Genomic DNA, 23,088 nt, shown 5'->3' with positions numbered 1-23,088 from the left:
CAAAACGGAGCCGATAACAACTGCCTCCTTTCAATTTCAGTGAAAATACGAAACACACCCTCTCTTTTGCTGAATTTCAGTTTTAATAATCGATAATGGCCATTATAAAAGTATAACATACAATAAGTTTATACATTATAGGAAATAAAGGCAAGCGATCAGTCAATATACAGAATGTAGGCTACGTGGCTACATTAATCATTAACTTATCTTTGCGCTCAGCCAAAACACGTTACCTGAGAACAAGTAATAGATTCCAATGACCAAAGTCAGGGAATATGCTGTTAGATAAAGAAAACAAGATGAATGAAATATCACGTTTAATAAATATAGTGAGATTAGATCCAGCGGGAGATGCTTGATGAGAGGTTCGACTAGCAGAGCTCTCATCTGGGTAGATGGGCTCCAGCGATTGCCAAAGTGTGTGTGTTTGGTCACGTGATGTGCGTTTTCAGCGTTTTGGTGTGGACGGAGAGCAGTTGGGTGAAACGATGGGTAAAAAGCGAGTGTGGACGCGGATCGTTTTCATTCTAAAATGCCGTTTTAAAACTAAAACGCACTAGTGTAAACGGGGGCTATGTGTTTTATGTGGTGGATAAAGAGACTGGGGTAAAAGATTAAAAGGGGTTTAAAGACCTGTGAAAAGAGATATTTATTTAATGTTTTGCTTTATCATGTTTATACAAATGAAGTGTGTATTTTGACTTAAAAGGAACATTTACCTAAAGTATGTTTTAGGTAGAAATATATACTCGCCTTCAAATGGTTGAAGCCATAGTGGGTGGAGTCGATCACTATATAAAGAGCGACTCGCGCTCAGTTAAGGGAGGGGGGGTGTATGAGTAAGGTTGTAGAGTGGTGTGGAGAAGTTTATTGATTATTGGATTTCTCTATTTGCAGAAAGAAAACGATAGCCAAGTGCTACTTGACTTTTAAATATTTTTGTTTTGTTTTTCTGGTTATTATATTTTTGGGGGATTTTTTTTCCTGCTGAGCACTCTAAATAAAGACACTTTGCACCTTTGATTAGTGCTATTTCGACATCCGCCTTTTTTTTATTTTTTTTTTAATTTATTTTTTTTTTTTGAAAGATTTGAAAGGTTTGGGACCTAATAGAAAAATTGTCTCCGTAACGTACTGTTTTTCCAGTATTGTAGTTTTTTATCAATAGTGTTTTTGTTTCCGTTTTTAAAGTTTACTACATTTATAATTGAAATAATTGGCAGCTTGGTGTTGCTATATATACATTAGTTTTTCATTCATCACCACATTGTTGTATTGGTAGATTCTATTCTTTAAATAGCTTTATATGCATTCATTCATTCATTTTCTTGTCGGCTTAGTCCCTTTATTAATCTGGGGTCGCCACAGCGGAATGAACCGCCAACTTATCCAGCAAGTTTTTACCCAGCGGATGCCCTTCCAGCCGCAACCCATACGGGAAACATCCACACACACCTTCACATACACACACACACACACACACACACACACACACACACACTCATACACTACGGACAATTTAGCCTACCCAATTCACCTGTACCGCATGGCTTTGGAATGTGGGGGAAACCGGAGCATCCAGAGGAAACCCACACGAACGCAGGGAGAACATGCAAACTTCACACAGAAACTGAGCCGAGGCTCGAACCAGTGACCTTCTTGCTGTGAGGCGACAGCACCACCTACTGCGCCATTGCTTCGCCTTTTATCATTTAATAATATTTTTAAATTCATTATATGAACAACTCAATTCTTTCCCCTTTATTTATCTTGGTTTGTCTGTTATCAATCTGCATTTTTTCAGTCTATTTATTTTCAATTTAATATTTTGTTTCTAGAAAATACCTATAATTAGTATTTTTAAATTGTCCCTGGCTTGCAATAATAACTTCATGCAAAATAATTAGAAATTAAATTGTTTTTTTTTTTTTGTTGTTTTTTTTAAACAGGGGTGTCCAAACTCGGTCCTGGAGGGCCGGTGTCCTGCTGAGTTTAGCTCTATCTTGCTTCAACACACCTGCCAGGATCTTTCCAGTATATCTTGTAAGAGCTTGATTAGCTGGTTCAGGTGTGTTTGATTAGGGTCGGAGCTAAACTCTTCAGGACACCGGCCCTCCAGGACCGAGTTTGGACACCCCTGGTTTGAATACTTTGTTTGTTTATACTTTATTGTCCCATTTCTGAAAAATATTTCTCAGACATTCCTTGACATGGCCAGAACATGTTACAACACAATAAATACACATTTAAAATCATAAAATAACCCATTAGAAAAGGTAAATATTACACTTAAAAAAGGACATTTTCTGCTTGTTCAAACTTATTATTTAAAATGAGTTAAAAATGACAGTTCTCAAGTTTTTGGTGACAGCTTGTTTATTTTATCTTCAATCCAGATTAGATTTGTAAAAAAAAAAATAAAAATAATAAGATTATGTCAGCGTTTCCTCCAGGAATTTTTCCAGCTGTGGCAGCAGGTCTTTACACAAATCTACCAACTACCTATGGCGTTATTTCAATGACAAAAGGAGAAAGGTCGTAAGCGCTGTATTACAAGTCGAGATCGGATTTATGCAATACGAGCATGCAAATCTCTTTGAGCCACAGACCTCTATCTCTAAATATAGTATAATTCTGGAAAATCTGTTCATCTTAACTGAAAGCTACGTCAAACAGTTAGTCAGTCTGTCAGCACGTCATCTTAAAGGGTTAAAGAAATAACGCACAGCACTACTACGGTTACAGTTGCGCTGTTATACTTCACTTACCTTTTAATGAGTTTTGGTGAGATTAAAACCCGCTATTAAAAACAACAACAATGACTGAATGTTGTGAATGAGATGCTGTAATTTAGCCGTGGCGGGATGAATTTTGGTGTGGCGCCCCATTATGGCAGAATGAATGTAGCGGAAACTATGTATGTTAATCAATTTGTTAACTTAATCAATAAATTGTGGCATTTTTTTTTTTTTTTTACTATGTAATTCTTTTCAAACCTTGTCAAAATTTTAAAAGTAATTTAACATTAGTTAGCACAAATTAGTTGTTATATCTATTCGATTTGCACTTTAAAACCCTTAGTCGTCTCCTTGAGGGAAACCTGTTACAATTCTCATGCAAAACATGTGTTATCAGAATTGATTTACGTTTTGTTTTTTAACAGTCAGATTTCTATACCATGCTGTTTTACCATATCTTCTCCAACTCTCAAAAACCAGACTGGTCGAAAATAAATACAATTCTATTAGTAATTTCTCCTTGTCTCCTTGAATGGTAAGCATCAGCTTCTGCGATCTTTTATTGAGGAAGGACCAAAATATACTTCTACATTTTATTTTATGTATTTATTAAATTAATTTCACACTATTTGAACCCTGTTTTTTCTCATCTGTTTGTTTTGTCAACTCTCTCCACTGATCCACAGGCAAAAGGAGACTGTGATTCCTACCGAACTTCCTCTGGTTCATGAGGTCACGACAACGTTACGAGAATGGGCCGCAATATGGAGAGACTTATATGTGGTAATCCTGCATTTTAACACATGATGACGCTTCCCAAAAGTTGCACACTCTTCTACACGCTTCAAACTCTCCCATTATGCAAAGAGTCCATTGATTTTAAGCTAAATGGCACACAGATTTGCTTCTACAGCTGCATTAAAGGGATCGTTCAACCCAAAAATGAACATTACATTATGTTGTCATTACACTCCACCTATTTGTTCCAAACTTGACTGAGTTTCTTCCTTCTGTCAGACACAAAATAAGATGTATTGAAGAATGTTTATAACCTGGGATCATTGTCTTTCATAGTATTTCTTTGCCTACTATATTTTATCAAGGTTTGATAAAGGTATCATAAAGGTTTGGAACTGCTTGAGAGTGAATAAATATGGTCATTTTTGCCTGAACTATCCCTTTATACTTAGAGTACTTCTGGCTTCCCTCACCATAGTATGATGCAAATGTGATAACTGATGTCAGGACAGTATAACTGGTTTTGATCTATTACTGAACCGATACATAATCATCCACATCTGTATCAAGATGCATTTAGCCGTGTTTTAACTATCATGCCTAAAGGAGCGAGCCAAGGCCAGTCCTGTCACTTCCGGGGCCAAAGTGGGGCTTTCTCTGAGCCAGCGGCTGGCCTTTTTTGGCCCGCCAAATAGGGGCAGCTGGGGCTTCAGGGCGGAGTAAAAGGGTAGGCGGAGTTTGCACGAGGCTGTTAAAGATGGCAAGCCGTCATTACACTAGTTTTCCGATCGCACACGAGTACACGCAGCAAATAAATAAGGGAAAGAAAACATATAGCTGGTCAGTTTAAGATAGGCTATTCCATAAAACACCTTATTGACCTTATTCTCCGCAGACGAGTGGGCGCTGCCATTTGAATCTTTTTGGCACGAGACTTCCGGTCTCATTCACTTCCATTCATTTTTAGACATTAAAAACTGCTCGTTTCGCTGTTTGATGTTGCAAACTGACATTTCCTTGTTATATTATTCTACTTGGTCTGTATAGTCATGCAAACATTTGTTTGTAGAGCAAGTAGTTTGACCATTTTTTGCCGTTTATTATTCCTTGTCATTTCTCCCATAGGCGACTGAAACGGAAGTTCTAAGACAATCGCAAAAACAGGCGCACTTCCGCATTTTAGAATAAGGTCAATAGCAGTGGTTCTTAAACTTTTTTTTCATCAAGTACCACCTCAGAAAAAAAATAGTCTCTCCAAGTACCACCAAAATGAGCAGATTGAAATACAGTAGCGTAGTAGGCCCAGTAAAGCAGTTACAACTGCAACTACAAAAAAACGTGGCAGATTACCCCAGAAATATAGGCTATATGTCATTTATGGCATATTATATACGTCATTTTTTATCAATTTTGAAATGTGTATATTATATACATGACATATTTCATTCCCCCGCGTACCACTAGAAGGAAGCCTGCGTACCACTAGTGGTACACGTACCACAGATGTTTCAATAACGCATAATAATCTTTACACCATATTAAAGACACCGCAGCCAGTAAAGGTTGTCGAGAGTTTTTGTCAAGTTTAAAAGGTGTGTTTGTGCGGGATACGTGTACGTACGTGCGCGTTAGATGCCTGTATGTGTGTGTGAGAGGCCGGGCGAAAGAGCGCTCGCTTGACAGCTCTGTTGATGCCTCGACCGGCTTTTTTCTTTTTTTAATTTATTTCGGAGATAATACACGATATGAATACAACAGAAAGACACAAAGACTCAAAACAATAGTGTCATATCTTGATAAAATAGCCTAAGCTATATTGAAATAATTTAAAGAATTACAAATATCGGATATAATGAAATCACATTAAATAAATAAACCAATGTAAAACAAACAAAAGCTATAACAATGTAGGAATATACACTACATAAATCAAACCCTTTTAAAGCCATATATAACTTTCCTTTTACAAAGGCATCTCTGAAAAAAAATATTTTAGATATTTTCTAAAAACAATAAACTCGAGTCATTTTTATTCAAGCCATTGTACATTCTTTTACATTAAATTTTTATTTGTTTTACAATTATTGGTTTTGCTTTAATTCTATATTAAAAATGTAATAATAAATAAAGTGTTGTTAATTCTGTTCAATTTAGTTTTTTTCGGTAAAAAAACAACAACAAAAAGTACCGATACGAGAACCGTTAAAGTACCGAACCGATAAGTGGTATCGATAAAAGTAATTAGTACCGTTAAAAAGTAATTAATACCGTTAAAACCTTATCAATACCCATCCCTACCAACAACGTGTTGTAAACCATTATTTTAAACAGTCATTCTTTAAATAACTTTAACAGTCATTATTTAAAACATTCAAAACATGGGCAACCGTTTGGTAGAGCGGGCAGTCAAAGGGTTAAGGTAGCGTTCAGATTAAACAGAACACCAGTGAAGAAACTATACACAGAGGAACAACTTACTGCCAGCTAGCGTTTGGGAAGTGTTATTGCAGAGCAACACACACTGCATGCAGAAGGATGAATCAGGACACAGTGTTTGTGTTTTGATGACATTAGTGACATCACAGTTCAGTGTGCAAACATTAATCAGCCATGACGCATTACAACATTGAAGAATTCTCTAATAAATCTGATGGTGTTACGCCTGGGGCTGTGATGTTGAAAAGCTCTGGTGAGATTTATACGTTTTTTAAAAAGACTCTCGTTGACTTTTTAAACTTCTTTTTTTTTTAATTGCATAAGGCCCTGCGGGTCTCTTTGTCTGCAGTGATTATGAGCATCACGTCAGCATGTGCTTTGACGGATTAATTAACACGCACTGCAGGCTTTTAAACGGACTCTGTGTTTCCAACAGGGCGACAAGCGGGAGATGTTCAACACAGTCCGAGACATGATCTACGACCTGATCGAGTGGCGCTCGCAGATCCTGTCCGGCACACTCCCACAGGACGAGCTGACTGAACTCAAACAGAGAGTCACCTCCAAGATGGACTACGGGAACAAGTATGAACACACACACACACACACACCCACACAGATACTCAATCAAGCACACAGATATGCATGTACACATACACACTCATCCTCTTACATACTCGCTCATTAATACACACACACAACACAAACACAAACTATAACCCATACTCAAATACACACACACTCAAACAGGCACACAAATTCAAACACAAACACACACACATATATATTCACACGTCTATACACAGACACACACACTCAACGAAAAGCACACATACTCAAACACGCAAACACACACACACACACACACACACACACACACACACACACACACACACACACACACACACACACACAAGCAAACAGATACTTAAACAGACACAGATACTCTTCCACACACAAAGACATACTCTCAAACGTACACATACACACACCAACACGCATCTTCACAAATACTTACACACAAACACACTCTGGAACAGGCACACAAACTCAAACACAGACAGATACTTTCTAGCACACACACACACACACACACACACACACACACACACACACACACACACACACACACACACACACACACACACACACACACACACAGGCATAGATTCTCACACATGCATGTGCATACATGTACACATACTCACACATGCACACACACACACTTATACTCTCATACTCATACGTACACACACACACACATATACACACTCCCTGGTACTCACATGCACATACACTTACACACACACTCTGTCTCTCACGCAATCACACTCATATGCACATGCGCAAACACACACACACACACACATACACACACACACACTTATACTTACACACATTTGTACTCGCATGCACACACAACAAATACGGTTTCTCTCACATATTCGCACACACACACACACACACACACACACACACACTCATACAGGCACATTTACACACACACTTGCACTTATACTCACACATTTGTGCTCACACACACACACATTAACACTCATATATACACACACACACACATTACACACATACTCTCTCCCCACTCACACACATACGTACACATACACACACCAACACGCATCTTCACACATACTCACACACAAACAAAAACACCCATACTCACACACATACACACTCTGGAACAGGCACACAAACTCAAACACAGACAGATACTTTCTAGCACACACACACACACACACACACACACACACAGGCATAGGTTCTCACACATGCATGTGCATACATGTACACATACTCACACATGCACACACACACACTTATACTCTCATACTCATACGTACACACACACACACACATATACACACACTCCCTGGTACTCACATACACTTACACACACTCTGTCTCTCACGCAATCACACTCATGCACATGCGCAAACACACACACACACACACACACTTACACTTATACTTACACACATTTGTACTCACATGCACACACAAATACGGTTTCTCTCACATATTCGCACACACACACACACACACACACACACACACACACACACACACACACAGTCATACGTGCACATTTACACACACACTTGCACTTATACTCACACATTTGTGCTCACACACACACACACATTCACACTCATATACACACACACACACACACACACACATTACACACATACTCTCTCCCCACACACACATACGTGCACATACAGACACACACTTGCACTTATACTCGCATTCACACTCTCACACATTCACACTCATACACACACACACACATTACACACATACTCTCTCCACGCACACACACACACACACACACACACACACACACACTGCTGACTGGTTTTGATTAATGTCATGTTAAAACAAGGAGACAGTGAGCTGGAAGTCACGACTGCAGTCTGTTACATAAAGTCTGACTTTAATGAGAGCGTTTTATTGCTCTTCATCCTTATTTACAGCCTGTTTTTGCTTTGAAGGGTCATTGTGAAAGATTTCCAGACTTCAGATATTTTATCCAAAATAAAAGACTTCTAATCACTGGTGTGTGATGTTGCTCTTACTCTTTGCTGAGGAGTTTAAACAGTCTCTCAAAGTTATGTATTAGGCTTTAACACTATCAGACCATTTCTGTCTGGCAACCGATAAAAGATTAATGCTAATCTATGCAGCTTTCTGGCATAAGTATCCATCTTGTTTTGCATTATAGAAGTAAGCTATATTTTGTGAGTGTGTGAGACTTATTGTTTAGTAGGAGATGCAAGTAAACAACTAGAACAGGGGTGGCCAACCCTGTTCCTGGAGAGCCACCTTCTTGCAGATTTCAGCTGCTACCCATATCAAACACACCTGAACCAATTAATTAGGGCCTGAACACCACGTGATAATTACAGGCAGGTGTGTTTGATATGGGTTGCAACTGAAATCTGCAGGAAGGTGGCTCTCCATGTACAGGGTTGGCCACCACTGGTCTAGAAGAATAAAGTCACTTGAAGACTAGGTATGGTAAAGAACATTATTTTAATAATTTCTTCATTTATCATTCATTTAATTTATTTATCTTTGACTTGGTCCCTAATTTATCAAGGGGTAGTGATGGGGCGTTCATTTTGAACGAATCTTTAATATTACTCCGGAACTACGAGTCCTCTCAGGGAGTGATTCGTTCATCCGCGTGTGCGCACATTTGTGCAGATGTCATCGTTCATTTCAAGTCCTTTGAGTCGTTCATCGTGGAAAGGCAAAAGCCAATCATATGCGTTTAGATTCGGAAAAAGAATTGAACCGTTCACCTTGAGTCGGGTCTGAGTCACTCGTTCCTCACGGGCCAATCATATGCGTTTTGATCCGGAAAAAGAATTAAATTTAAAGGTGAACTAATTCCCTGCTGAAAAATCCAGCTTAAACCAGCCTAAGCTGGTTGGCTGGTTTTAGCTGGTCGACCAGGCTAGTTTTAGAGGGGTTTTGGCCACTTCCAGGCTGGTTTCCAGCCATTTCCAGCCTGGTCTTAGCTGGTCAGGCTGAGAGATGACCAGCTAAAACCAGCTTGAGCAGCCTAGCCAAGCTGGGAGTCCAGCCAAAACCAGCTATATCCAGCTTAAACCAGGCTGGTCAAGCTGGTTTTAGCTGGATTTGGCTGGTCATTTTCCAGCCTGACCAGCTAAGACCAGGCTGGTAATGGCTGGAAAACAGCCAGGAAGTGGTCAAAACCCCTCTAAAACCAGCCTGGTCGACCAGCTAAAACCAGCCAACCAGCCTAGGCTGGTTTAAGCTGGATTTTTCAGCAGGGTTATCATGGCTCCTATCAACTCAGACTTTGTACATGGGTAAAGATTAGATGTGACTGTCAGTGTGACGTAAACGAATCCCTGACATTTGAAGACATGAAGAGGGGAGCTGAGCAGAGACAACAATATCTTCATAGACAAAAGAGCAGGTAAACATTGAATTATTATTTTCTCCTTCTTATAGTATTCTATTTATGACTTATTTGTCATGTTATGAACCTTTTGGGCTTGTTGTAGATGTGTTTGGAAGCAATTGGTAACATTTTAATAATATCTTGGCAAATTAAACAAAATGAACAAAATGACTCAAAAAGATTTGTTCATCTCGATGAATGAGACTCAAAGATCCGAGTCAGTAAAATGATCCGAACTTCTTATGAATATCAAGGGGTCACCACAGTGGAATGAACCACCAACTATTCCAGCATATGTTTTACACAAGCGGCAACCTCCTTCTCTACCTCGTGAAGCAAATACAGAAGTAACTGAAACTGCAATTCATCGAAATTCTGCTAGTCCTCCCTCCATTTAGAGCAGATTTCTATTGAGCCAATGTTACAGGGTTCTTACGGGTGCTGGAAATCCTGGAAAATGCTTGATTTGTAAAATTGTGTTTTCAAGGTTAGAAAGTGCTTGGATTTTGGACAAAGTACTTGAACCTGCTTGACTTTGAATTTGCAGGGCTCGAAATTGTGACTGTTTTGGTTGCATATGCGCGCGATTTTATCTGTGACCTCAAAATATGTTTGGGAGCGTACGTGCGAGTGCATAAATTGTTGTCGTGTGACCAGTTTTCATTGCAAAACGTTCACCACATGCGCGTATTTATGGAGCTAATAATATGCCAAAACAATCTGAATTTGAATTGTGTTTAATTGAATTATTAGCAATTGTAAGTTAATAAAACGGATTATATGCTATTAAAAATGTTTTGAATTTAAATTTCTTAACTTGATTATCGAACATCTGAAATTTACGACAACTTAAATTGTCGTAAAATGTGTATATATATATATATATATATATATATATATATATATATATATATATATATATATATATATATATATATATATGTGTGTGTGTGTGTGTGTGTGTGTGTGTGTGTATATATATATATATATGTAAATGTGTGTGTGTGTGTGTGTGTGTGTGTGTGTGTGTGTGTGTATATATATATATATATATATATATATATATGTCTGTATGGTATGTATGTATGTATGTATGTCTGTATGGTATGCATGTATGTATGTATGTCTGTATGGTATGTATGTATGGTATGTATGTATGTATGTTAGGCAGGCAGGCAGGCTATGGCCCAAAATATTATATTACAAAATATATGTCATATTGGGTTTTTTGAATCGCACAAAACGTTAAACGTGACTACATACAGCATTTATAAACCTTATATACCGTGGTTGTTAGGTGCTGAAAAAAACAAAATGACCCTTGAAAAGTGCTGGAATTTGAGGTTGAAAAAGGTGTAAGAACCCTGATATTATGAGCATCTTAGCAACAGCATGGAAACACTCTTGCATTATGATAGTCAGCTTGAAACCACCTAGCAACAACAATGAACACCTTAGTAACCACATTGCAATATGCTGAAACTATTTATTACACACAACAGCATAACAATACTATTGTATTATGGTAGTGACTTTTACTTTGTGGCACTAATATTTCATAATACTCAATTATTTGACTTCTTTTTTTTTTATACCCCCCCTTTCAGTGCACCAATGTTATCAGCAACTTCCATTTATTCATTTTTGAAGGTGTAGTCATGCATTAGTACAACACTAACCTCCTTCTCTCGTCTCTTTCAGCCAGCCCTTTCAAAGCATCTCATACCCTGCTTGTCTATTCTGTGTGCTTGGCAGGTATTTAGACCTGGATCTGGTGGTGAGAGATAAAGATGGGAATATTCTGGATCCCGACCTCACTAGCACTGTCAATCTGTTCCGAGCGCACGAAACCGCGTCCAAGCAGATTGAAGCTCGCATCCAAGAGGAGAAGGTAAACGATATTACACTCTTTCATCCATTATGGCTCTAATATCACCACGCTGCTTCCCCCCCCCCCCCCCACCCTGCAGCCTGTGGTTCATTTAGATTGAGAGATTTGAATGTGTTTGTTGTGCGTTATTGGATTGCGCATTTGAAAGGCCTGAGAATAGAGGGCGAATTCACATCAGCTGTATGCTCTGCAGTGTTTTTCTCTCAACGCTGCCAGCTGAACACCTTCAATTGTAATGTTTATTTCGAATGTATGTGTAGATGTGTCAAGCACAACCACTGAACCACAAAAAAAAGTCCCTGACCACAGCTGTCAAACCTATCTGTTACGTGTGTGTGTGTGTGTGTGTGTGTGTGTGTGTGTGTGTGTGTGTGTGTGTGTGTGTGTGTGTGTGTGTGTGTGTGTGTGTGTGTGTGTGTGTGTGTGTGTGTGTGTGAGTGAGTGAGTGAGTGAGTGAGTGAGTGAGTGAGTGAGTGAGTGAGTGAGTGAGTGAGTGAGTGAGTGAGTGAGTGAGTGAGTGAGTGAGTGAGTGAGTGAGTGAGTGAGTGAGTGAGTGAGTGAGTGAGTGTGTGTGTGTGTGTGTGTGTGTGTGAGTGTGTGAGTGTGTGTGTGTGTGGTTAAATGGGGAACAGAGAGCATGACCGTAAACCATTTCACTTGAAATGCACAAGAACTAAACAAAAGCTTTATTATTAAACCCGTCTATGAGATTTAACACTTATCAATAGTCATGCTTAATGTAACGGATATAATGTATCCAAAAAGTAAAATATACAAACATTTATTCATGAAAGTTATAGTTCACCCAAAAAGGAAAATTGTCCCACTATTTACTTACCTTCAGGTGGTTCCAAACCTTTAAGTTTCTTTTTTCCTGTTGAGCACTAAAGGAGATATTCTTGAGAACATTAGAAACATGTAACTGTAACCTCACCGGTCTTGCACTACCCAACCCGCTCTGAGCTGGGATCGAACTGGCAATTCTTTGTATGGGAGTCAGTTGCTCTAACAGGGAGACTACAGAACATAGCTTCTAGTGACTGTCACTAGAGGAGTGAGCTTTACCTGCACATCACTTCATTAGCTGGCTTCTGTTACACTCACCCCCCCCCCCCCCCAAAAACCTCACTCCCATGCATGTAGCGGCACTCATGTAACCCTGCCAGTCCTACACTACTCTACTCTCTCTGAACTGGGATTGAACCAGCGATTCTTTGTGTGGGAGTCGGTTGCTCTAACAAGGATGCTAAAGAACATGGCTTCTAGCTGGCCACCTTTACATAACTATTGACACCTAAAATAGGAAAAACAAACAAAAAGTGGCTTCAACCTTTAAGTTTCTTTTTTCCTGTTGAATACTAAAGGAGATATTTTGGAGAACATTAGAAACATGTAACTGTTACCTAATCGGTCTTACACTACCCAACCCGCTCTGAGCTGGGATCCAACCTGCAATTCTTTGTATAGGAGTCGGTTGCTCTAACAAGGTGGCTACAGAACAAGACTTCTAGCGTCAGTCACTAGAGCACCTCTTAAAAATCAGAAGAGTGAGTTTTACTTCCACATCACTTCATTAGCTGGTCTCCTGGTCTCCGTTACTCTCACCCCCCTAAACCTCACTCCTGTCCTGGTCATGGCACCAATATAACTCTGATGGTCCTACACTACCCAACCCGCTCGGTGCTGGAATCGAACCGGCGATTTATATGGGAGCCGGTTGCTCTAACAAGGAGGCTACACACCGTGGCCTTGTCTGTGGCTAGAGCACTTTTTAGAGGTCAGAGCAGGGAGGTTTACCTGCACAGCACTTCACTAGCTGGCTTCTGTTACACTCACCCCCCCCCCCCCCCCCCCCCCCCCCAAACCTCAATCCCATGCATGTAACGGCACTAATGTAACCCTGCCAGTCCTACACTACTCTACTCTCTCTGAACTGGGATTGAACCGCGGATTCTTTGTGTGGGAGTCGGTTGCTCTAACAAGGTGGCTACAGAACATGACTTCTAGCGTCAGTCACTAGAGCACCTCTTAAAAGTCAGAAGAGTGAGTTTTACTTCCACATCACTTTATTAGCTGGTCTCTGTTACACTCACCCCCCTAAACCTCACTCCCATCCTGGTCATGGCACCAATATAACTCAGATGGTCCTACACTACCCAACCCGCTCTGTGCTGGGATCGAACTGGCGATTCTTTGTATTGGAGCTGGTAGCTCTAACAAGGAGGCTACAGACCATGGTATTGTCTGGCTTGAGCACCTTTTAAAGATCAGAGGAGGGAGGTTTACCTGCACAGCACTTCACTAGCTGGCTTCTGTTACACTCACCCCCCCCTAAACCTCAATTCCATGCAGGTAACGGCACTAATGTAACCCTGCCAGTCCTACACTACTCAACTTGCTCCTACAAGGATGCTAAAGAACATGGCTTCTAGCTGGTGTCTGTTACATAACCATTGACACCTATAATAGGAAAAACAAACAAAAGGTGGCGTCAAACCTTTAAGTATCTTTTTTTTTTTCCCTGTTGAATGCTAAAGGAGATATTTTGGAGAATGTTGGAAACATGTCACTTTAACCCCACCCATCATACACTACCCAACCCGCTCTGAGCTGGGATCAAACTGGTGGATCTTTGTATAGGAATCGGTTGCTCTAACATGGAAGCTACAGACCATGGCCTAGTCTGTGGCTAGAGCACCTTTCAGAGGTCAGAGGAGTGAGCTTTACCTGCAAAGCACTTCACTAGCTGGTCTCCGTTACACTTACTCCCCTAAACCTCACTACCATGCCAGTCCTACACTACTCAACCCTATCAACCCTGAGCTGGGATTGAACCAGCGATTCTTTGTGTGGTAGTCAGTTGCTCAAAGAAGTAGGCTACAGACCATGGTCTAGTCTATCACTAGAGCACCTCTTAAAGGTCACAGGGACCAATGTAACCCAGTCTGTCTTACACTAGCCAACCTGCTCTGAGCTTGGATCGAACCGGCGATTCTTTGTATCGGAGTCGGTTGCTATAATAGGAAAAACAAAAGGTGTCTTCAAACCTTTAAATTCATTTTTTTCTGTTGAACACTAAAGGAGATATTTTGGAGGACAATAGAAACAGGTAACTCGCTCCATGCTGGGTTGAACCGGCGATTCTTTGTATGGATCTCGGTTGCTCTAACAAGAAGGCTACAGACCATGGCCTCTAGCTGGCCTCTGTTACATAACCATTGAAAGCTATGATAGGAAAAACCAACAAAAGGTGGCTTCAAACCTTTGAGCTTTAGTTTTCCTGTTGAAGACTAAAGGAGATATTTTGAAGAACGTTAAAAACTTGTGTTTGTAACCCCGCCGGTGTCACCCTACCCAACCCACTCTGAGCTGGGATCGAACCAGCGATTCTTTGTGTGGGAGTCGGTTGCTCTAACATGGAGGCCTGTTGCTAGAGCACCTATAAAGCCGTGGCTCACATCTCAGTGTGAGCAGGATTCTGTCATCTGAGACAAATTTGGGAAATCCTAAAAGATTCCTGAAATCCTGGGCTAAAATCAATAGTCTTGGTTTGACATGTTCACAGACAGGCTCTTGGAGCCCGTTGCGGTCAGATTTTTCCTCTGATAAAGTTCTGGCAGTGCCAGAAGATTTCAGACACTTTCCTGCAGTGTGACAACAGCTGTGATGAGCGCCAATCCAAGAACCGATAGGAGCTACAGATTTGATAATATGGGAGTCAGTTGCTCTAACATGGAGGCTACAGACCATGGCCTCTAGTGTCTGTGGCTAGAGCACCTTTTAGAGGTCAGAAGAGTGAGGACTACCTGCCCAACACTGAGCTGGCCTCCGTTACATAACCATTGACACCTAAAATAGGAAAAACAAACACTATTAAAGTCAATGGTTACCCGTTTCCAGGATTTTTCTAAATAACTTTTGTGTTCAGCAGTAATTCAGCTGTGAGAAGTAATGGGTGAGTAAATGATTACAGAATTGTCTGTGTTTGGTGAAGAATTAAGAATCATTATAATGAAGTTTAATCAGTTATTGAGGTCAAAGACGAGACAATTCATCTTGGTTTTGGTATTTGAGGTAATTTAATAAAAGTGATTTTCTATATTTAGAAATTGTATTAAATGCAATTAAAATACTTTAAAATTTCTAATAACTTTTGTGATGATAAAATATCCAATTATAAGGTAAAATTGGATTCAGTCGTCCTTCAGCATAATATTCCTTTATGTAAAAGGAAATCTCTGCAAAACAGTCACCTGTTCTGATAATTATATCTCATTAAACAATAAGTAAAGATATGAATTTATTATATTGTTTAATTATATCACAAGTAAGACAAGATGTTTTGGCTTATGAACAGTGATTGACATTTTGTGTGTGTCTTCTACTGACCACACCATGGTAAAAATGCATTAGTATTATTTTCCATGATAGAATTGTGTATGTACACGTTCTAAAGTTTTTATTATTATTCATTAGATTATTTAAAATATGAAATTTATTAAAATGTATTATTGGTTATTTAATATTATTCATACAGTTTGATTTGAACACTTTAAAAATATATATTTTATTACATTCTAGAAATACCTAATGCTGACTTTAAAAAAAAAATACAGAAATATTTTCTTAAATATTTGAAATCTCTAGCTATTTTTTTTATATTATTTTTATTGTTTTATTTCATTTTATTTAAAATTTGTTATTTTATTATTTTATTATGTTTTTCCTTTTATTTAAATTTTTTAAATTAATTTGTTAATTTAATTTAAATTATGTTTTATTTAATTTTATTTATTTTATTTAAAAATATGTTTTTAATTTTTTATTATATTTTTATTTTTAAAATATTTTATTTTAAATTAAATGTATTTTTAATTTAATTTAATATAAGTTAATTTATTCATTTAATTTTACTTTTTCTTTACATAAACCCTCACTCTTTCTTATGTACAATCTCTGAGGTTAATTTCCAGGTGACCTGTTCACTTCAGATGCTGTTGAGCTGCTGTAGTGCTTTTAGATGAGTCACCGTCCGGTTTATTCACCCTGCTTTCAACCCGGTAGTGAGAGGAGTTTTCATTTAACATCCTTATTTATCCAGGGAAATCTTCACAAGAAGATTAAAGTTGCCATCATTTACTCTCCCAAACCCTGTATGACAAGGAGAATTTCTGAAAATACTACTGGTGATTGGTGACCTACCTTTCTAGGTGACTCTGCCCAGATGTTTACTGTATTTTAAATCAATATTAGCACATATGCAGTCTGCATGTGCTGAAATAAAGTAATATAATGACTCTGTAGTAAGTCTTGTGGACCTTTGAAAGACATTTAAAAATAATAAGTGTGTGCTCCAGATGCTAGAAATGAAATATGCGTGGGTTTGTTTTATTTAAATAGTTTTATTTTCAGTCTCAGAAGCAGAACTTGGATTTGAACAGGCTGGCGAAGTTTGCCTCCACACCCTCGTTCGCTTTGTTCGTCACGCTCAAGAATGTCGTCTGCAAAATCGGAGAAGATGCGGAAGTGCTGATGTCACTTTATGACCCCATTGAGTCCAAGTTTATAAGGTCAGTGGTGCACACATGGACTTAAATGAGCATGCATGTCGAATCAGTCATTCATTAATCATGTTTTGTTATAATTGATTTGTCCAGAAATCCCTTTTCAGAACTAGTCCTAGTTTTTCACTTGGTTGAAGCAAAATTGATGCAAAAAGGTTCCCTGAACTTGACTGTTGATGTCTTATATATAATAATGATAATAAATAATAAATAATAATGTCAAATAACCTTCAACATACATCTCATTTTGCAATAAAAGTCTTCATTTACAAATATCTTTTTTCAGTAGATTTGCTATATGTAAGTTTATAAAGTTTGCAGAGTTTAATAGAGCGCACTGACTCTCACAAGTGTATCTCCAGTTATTTTGTGTTTATTATATTTTAAATAAACTGCAAACAAAAAAGTATATTAAATTTTCTCTGATTCCTTCTTGAAATTCTTCCCTCTTATTCACATACCTGTCTGATGGCTCATTATGCAGCTCATTATGCAGGTCTTTGTCTTCAGGTGTGACTCACTGCATAGTAATGGTAGTTCACGCCTTCTCGCATAAACCATTTTCACTCAGAAAGTGACTTAGAAATGTGAATTCATTAAATTGTTTTTTGTGAGCAAATAAACTAGATCAGTGGTTCTCAAACTGTGGTACGTGTTCCACTAGTGGTACGGAGGCTTCCTTCAAATGGTACGTTGACGAATCGCTGAATAATTAAAGTAAAAAAATGAACACACTTTTCACCTTTTGGTGTGTACAACACCACCGATGTGATCAGTAAATTGATTTTAATAGACTAAACCTTTTATTTTATTTTCCATTTTCTAATCTTTATGTATTCTATCATTTGAATCTAATTTCCTTTCCATATTTGTAACAGTTGTTGGGGACGTATCCTGTATTTGTATATGCCAATGTTGACAGGTAAAGCTTAATCACAACAAGTGTCTACAAGTCTATAAAATACAAGTTAATGTTTAGATTTCAAAGATATATGTTTCATGTATTTAAACCTTATTTGTATATTTAAAAATTTATCCAAAAAAAAAAAAAAACATGAATATGATGACAAGAGATTTTGATGAATAGACTACTATATCATAATACTTTACATTTAAGTACAGCAGTTTTTTTTTTACTTTTTAAGAACTGTGTTATTTGTATTAACTTATAAAAGCACATTTTAATTTAAATGTTGACATTTTATTTATCTTTGTATCTGAAAGCACAGAGCAGTTTTAATGTTTAGACTATTTATAATAGTTAAAGTGGCTGACAATTTTAAATATTCTTAATAATAAGAACTAATCTGCCTCGTTTGTGAACTGTGCAGAGCTGTAGCTGCTTAATTAGGCCAACTAAGCTACTGTATTTTAATACTGGATATTATGGTGGAGAGACAATTTTATACCAAGGTGGTACTTGGTGAAAAAAGTTTGAGAACCACTGAACTAGATGATTCTCACATCATTTTGAAGCAAAAACAATAGGCTACAAGATCCAGTTCTCAAAAGTCTTGTGCACATATGTTCTCTGTGTGTTTCATGGCCTTGTTTTAGACCAAACTCAAACTAGGTACAGTTGCCTCGAACCGGGCCAAAGCACGCTTGCCCCATCCCCCTCCCCCTCCCGTCTTCCCCAACAGCCCGCACTCACACCACAGTCGGGCCTCGGCACGCTTACGTCATCGCTGCTGCGCTGTTCAGTGAGAATCGCTCTCACTCAGCCGCACAGAGGAGATTTCTCTAGTTATATCGTTTCAGACGTTTGATATGCATTTACATGCAGCCAAATATTTCGCCAAACAGTCCTTAGGGATGCGGTGACACGCAGTCAGATATTTCGCCGAACAGATCCGCCACTTTTGGCGCTCATAAACAATCATAAAGCCCTCATGCTGCAGGATTGAGGAGGTCTGCTGAAGGCGCCCAGCTGTCGTGCTGTGAGGAGTTTGCGTCTTTAATACTTTAATAAACTACGACTGTTTGCGTTCACTGAACAGTAAGAATTATTAATAAATCCATATGAAACAGTCCCTTTAAAGTCACGTCTCGCTTTCAGTTTCGGCCTTTGGCGCGTTTTGCACTCACACACAAGCGTACCACGCCAAAGCCCAAGTAAACCGCGCTCAGGCACACCTCTTCCAACCGGGCCAGGGCCAGCCAAGTGAACCGTGCTTGAGCCCGATTCAGCCCACTCGCACTTCTCAAACGATCCGGGAAACGGGCCTGGGCACGGTACGGATGGCATAGTGTGAGTAGGCCTTAGTGACTTCAAAATTTTAGTTTTTCACTAACCACGCATAAACGTTTCTTTCTCATAAACACAAACACATACAAACATTCTGCTGAGGTATTATTGTAGCCCAGCTTGTGCTGTTTACAGTGTTATCACACTTTAGCCATTTATATGTTTTTAAGACACTGAAAACAACACAAATGTCAGTGCATGTCCAAACTTCTCCAGAGCCCCAAAACACCCTCAGACCCCAGAGGGTAAAAGATGCTTCTCATATGGAGAATGAAGTCACATGCATCGCTCAGGTTTGATATTTGGCAAGCAGTGTCTTTGTTCAAGGAACCACACTTATCGGAGTGCATTGGGATAGTTTAAAGGAATAGTTCAGCCATACATTGACATTTCCTGTTCATTTCATCACCCACAGGTCATCCAAGATGTAGGTGAGAGTTTGTGATTCTTTAGGAGAGTCTCTTAAGATTATTTGGAAGAGTTTGTGACCCAAAACCACAGTGGTTCACTTCCTCACTAGTAAATCAACCGCATTTGTACCATTTCCACAATGCTGAATGGATTATTTCAGCAGTCGATGATCATGTTATTAGTCTATTATTTTTAATCTTGAGTGTCTTGCAGGGCATTAAAGTAGTGTGTTTTTGGTGTGTTCGCTGTGCGTCAATTTGATTATCTACCATTAACAGGGTTAGATGTTATATTAATGTCATCAATGTATTTTTTCTTGCAGTGAGAATTATCTTGTGCGCTGGTCCAGCTCTGGTTTGGTGAAAGACATCGATCAGCTTCATAACCTACGGGCCGTATTTACTGTATGTATTACTTTGCCTTTACATCATTCATTCATTCATTCATTCATTTATTCATTCATTCATTTTCTTGTCGGCTTAGTCCCTTTATTAATCCGGGGTCACCACAACGGAATGAACCGCCAACTTATCCAGCACGTTTTTACACAGCGGATGCCCTTCCAGCCGCAACCCATCTCTGGGAAACATCCACAAACACTCATTCACACTCATACACTACGGACAATTTAGCCTACCCAATTCACCTGTACCGCATGTCTTTGGACCGTGGGGGAAACCAGAGCACCCGGACGAAACCCACGCGAATGCAGGGAGAACATGCAAACTCCACACAGAAACGCCAACTGAGCCGAACCAGCGACCTTCTTGCTGTGAGGTGACAGCACCACTTATTGTGCCACTGCTTCGCTGCCTTTATATTATTATTATTATTTTTATTATTGGGCTACACGGTGGCACAGTAAGTAGTGCTTTTGCCTCACAGCAAGAAGGTTGCTGGTTCGAGCCTCAGCTGGGTCAGTTGGCGTTTCTGTGTGGAGTTTGCATGTTCTTAGAATTATCCGTAGTGTGTGTGTGTGCATGCATGCGTGCGTGCGTGTGTGTGTGCGTGCATGCGTGCGAGTGTGTGTGTGCGTGTGTGAATGAGTGTTTGTGTGAATGAGTGTGTATGGATGTTTCCCAATAATGGGTTGCAGCTGGAAGGGCATCCGCTGCGTAAAACATATGCTGGATAGTTGTCGGTTCATTCTGCTGCGGCGACCCCAGAATGGCATCCGCTGCTAAAACATATGCTGGATAGTTGTCGGTTCATTCTGCTGCGGCGAGCCCAGAATAATGAAGGGACTAAGCTAAAAAGAAAATGAATAAATTATTATTATTATTATTAATATTATTATTATTTATTCCTTTTAAAATGATTATGGAGAGATTATATCATGATCTAATGCAATGCAGAATGAAACCTGCGTCTTTCTTACACCATTTATGGCATTGTAACGTGTCATAAGATTCATAACAGTATTATGCCAAGTGACAAATGGGGTTTTGTATTAAAAATAGTCTAGATTTTTTTATTTATTTATTTATAAGTGATAGTTTCTTAACTTGTTTATGTCTGAATACGGGTATACTGTATTCAAACTATAATCAATGTAATTAAATTGACGCGTAAATAAAAGGTAATGTACATTATTGACACTAATTAAATATACACTATTGGAGAGACAGAAACATTTGCAGGAGATTGACGTATGATGTCATTTTTCAAGCAGAGCTTAGCACTTTTACATTGAAAATGGTTGACAACACTGATTATTTTATGGCTGAGTTAGTTATGTTTTACAGCCATATTGTGTTGCTGTATACAGACAGTATTCTTGTTGGTGAATTATATTGCTTCTGAATATACAGATGGAATTTAATAAACTTCTAGCTTAATATGTTCAGTTAATGTAGTGAAAAAAATTGTAGTTGTTGCCTTTTTATCAGCTGTAACCAGTCTGGCCATTCTCCTCTGGCATCAACAAGGCATTTGCGCCCACAGAACTGCCGCTCACTGGATATTTTCTCTTTTTCTGACCATTCTCTGTAAACCCTAGAGATGGTTGTGCGTGAAAATCCCAGTAGATCAGTAGTTTCTGAAATACTAAAACCAGCCCGTCTGTCACCAACAACCATGCCACTTTCAAAGTCACTTAAATCACCTTTCTTCCCCATTCTTATGCACGGTTTGAACTTCAGCAGATTGCCTTGACCATGTCTACATGCATAAATGCATTGAGGCCGATTAGAAATTAGCGTTAACAAGCAGTTGGACAGCTGTACCTAATAAAGTGGCCAATGAGTGTATAAAAGCCTATAATTGTTTTCGTATTATAGTATTATTATTTCTAATTATAGTATTTGATACACTTTTAAAATCTCTTTTAAATAAGAGAAATGCCAGCTCTGCGGTCGGCTAACTAGGTTTAGCACAGCCCTAATTTTAGGCCTTGTGCAGAAACCTCTAGGTCATGCGCAAAACCCAGGCATGACCTAATTATTTTAATTCAAACACTCAATTTTCACTACCTGCCGGTTCTTGGAAACACGGTCATGTAAATGAGTCAGTCACGGCTTGATTCCGTTTCTCTCTTCCTGTCTCTCGCTTTGTTCCTTAATGAGTAATCACGGTATTATTGGGTGACACTTTAATTCATGTTCATCAGTCGTGTTGTAGAATTGGTAATTAAAGTGTTGGAGAAAACGGCATCATCATTAATGCTGTAAAGGGTAACGAGCTAACAGTCGTTTGGAGGAGCGAGAGGAAGGAAGGAGACACAATTTGGCTTGAGTTCTTGCATATGTTTTTTGTGTTCATGCATGTGCGTTGGCGTCTGCTTGGACTTTAACACCAAAAACCAATTTAATGTGCTAGAAAATAGTTATTAAAAGCATGAAGTCATATTGGAGTTCACTCAGCATCGTTAAGGCTATTGGTTTGTTTTTAATTGCATTTAATTTAACCTTGCATTTAATTATACACCGCTTTCAAAATAAAATTATATATAAATGCTTTATCTAGTTTTATTAATTTATTGTTGCTAGTAATTGTTTTTATGTATTTATATTTTTATTTATATATTTTACTCTTTTTTTATTTATTTATTATTTTTTAATGTATTAATTTATATATCAATATTTTTATTTATTGTTTTTATTCAT

General features: G+C 38.6%; 1 protein-coding gene across 7 annotated transcripts in view; it reads left to right on the top strand.

The window, feature by feature from the left end:
- The window catches only part of dock1 (dedicator of cytokinesis 1), a 502,920-nt gene that overhangs the window by 63,382 nt on the left and 416,450 nt on the right, over nt 1-23,088 (top strand). For all 7 annotated transcript variants that reach the window (XR_015944908.1, XR_015503568.1, XR_015503567.1 and 4 more), the window contains 5 exon segments: nt 3,428-3,524; nt 6,352-6,500; nt 11,626-11,761; nt 17,174-17,331; nt 20,307-20,388. Coding sequence is in view for 2 of the 7 variants with exons in the window: in XM_087275372.1 (XP_087131498.1) it covers nt 3,428-3,524; nt 6,352-6,500; nt 11,626-11,761; nt 17,174-17,331; nt 20,307-20,388 (622 nt within the window). In the remaining 5 variants the exon portion in view is untranslated.

Source organism: Danio rerio, chromosome 12, assembly GCF_052040795.2.
Source record: "Danio rerio strain M-AB ecotype USA chromosome 12, GRCz13ab, whole genome shotgun sequence".
NCBI classification, from domain to species: domain Eukaryota; kingdom Metazoa; phylum Chordata; class Actinopteri; order Cypriniformes; family Danionidae; genus Danio; species Danio rerio.
Note: the sequence above shows the minus strand (reverse complement) of the source record. Positions and strands in the feature narration are given on the sequence as shown.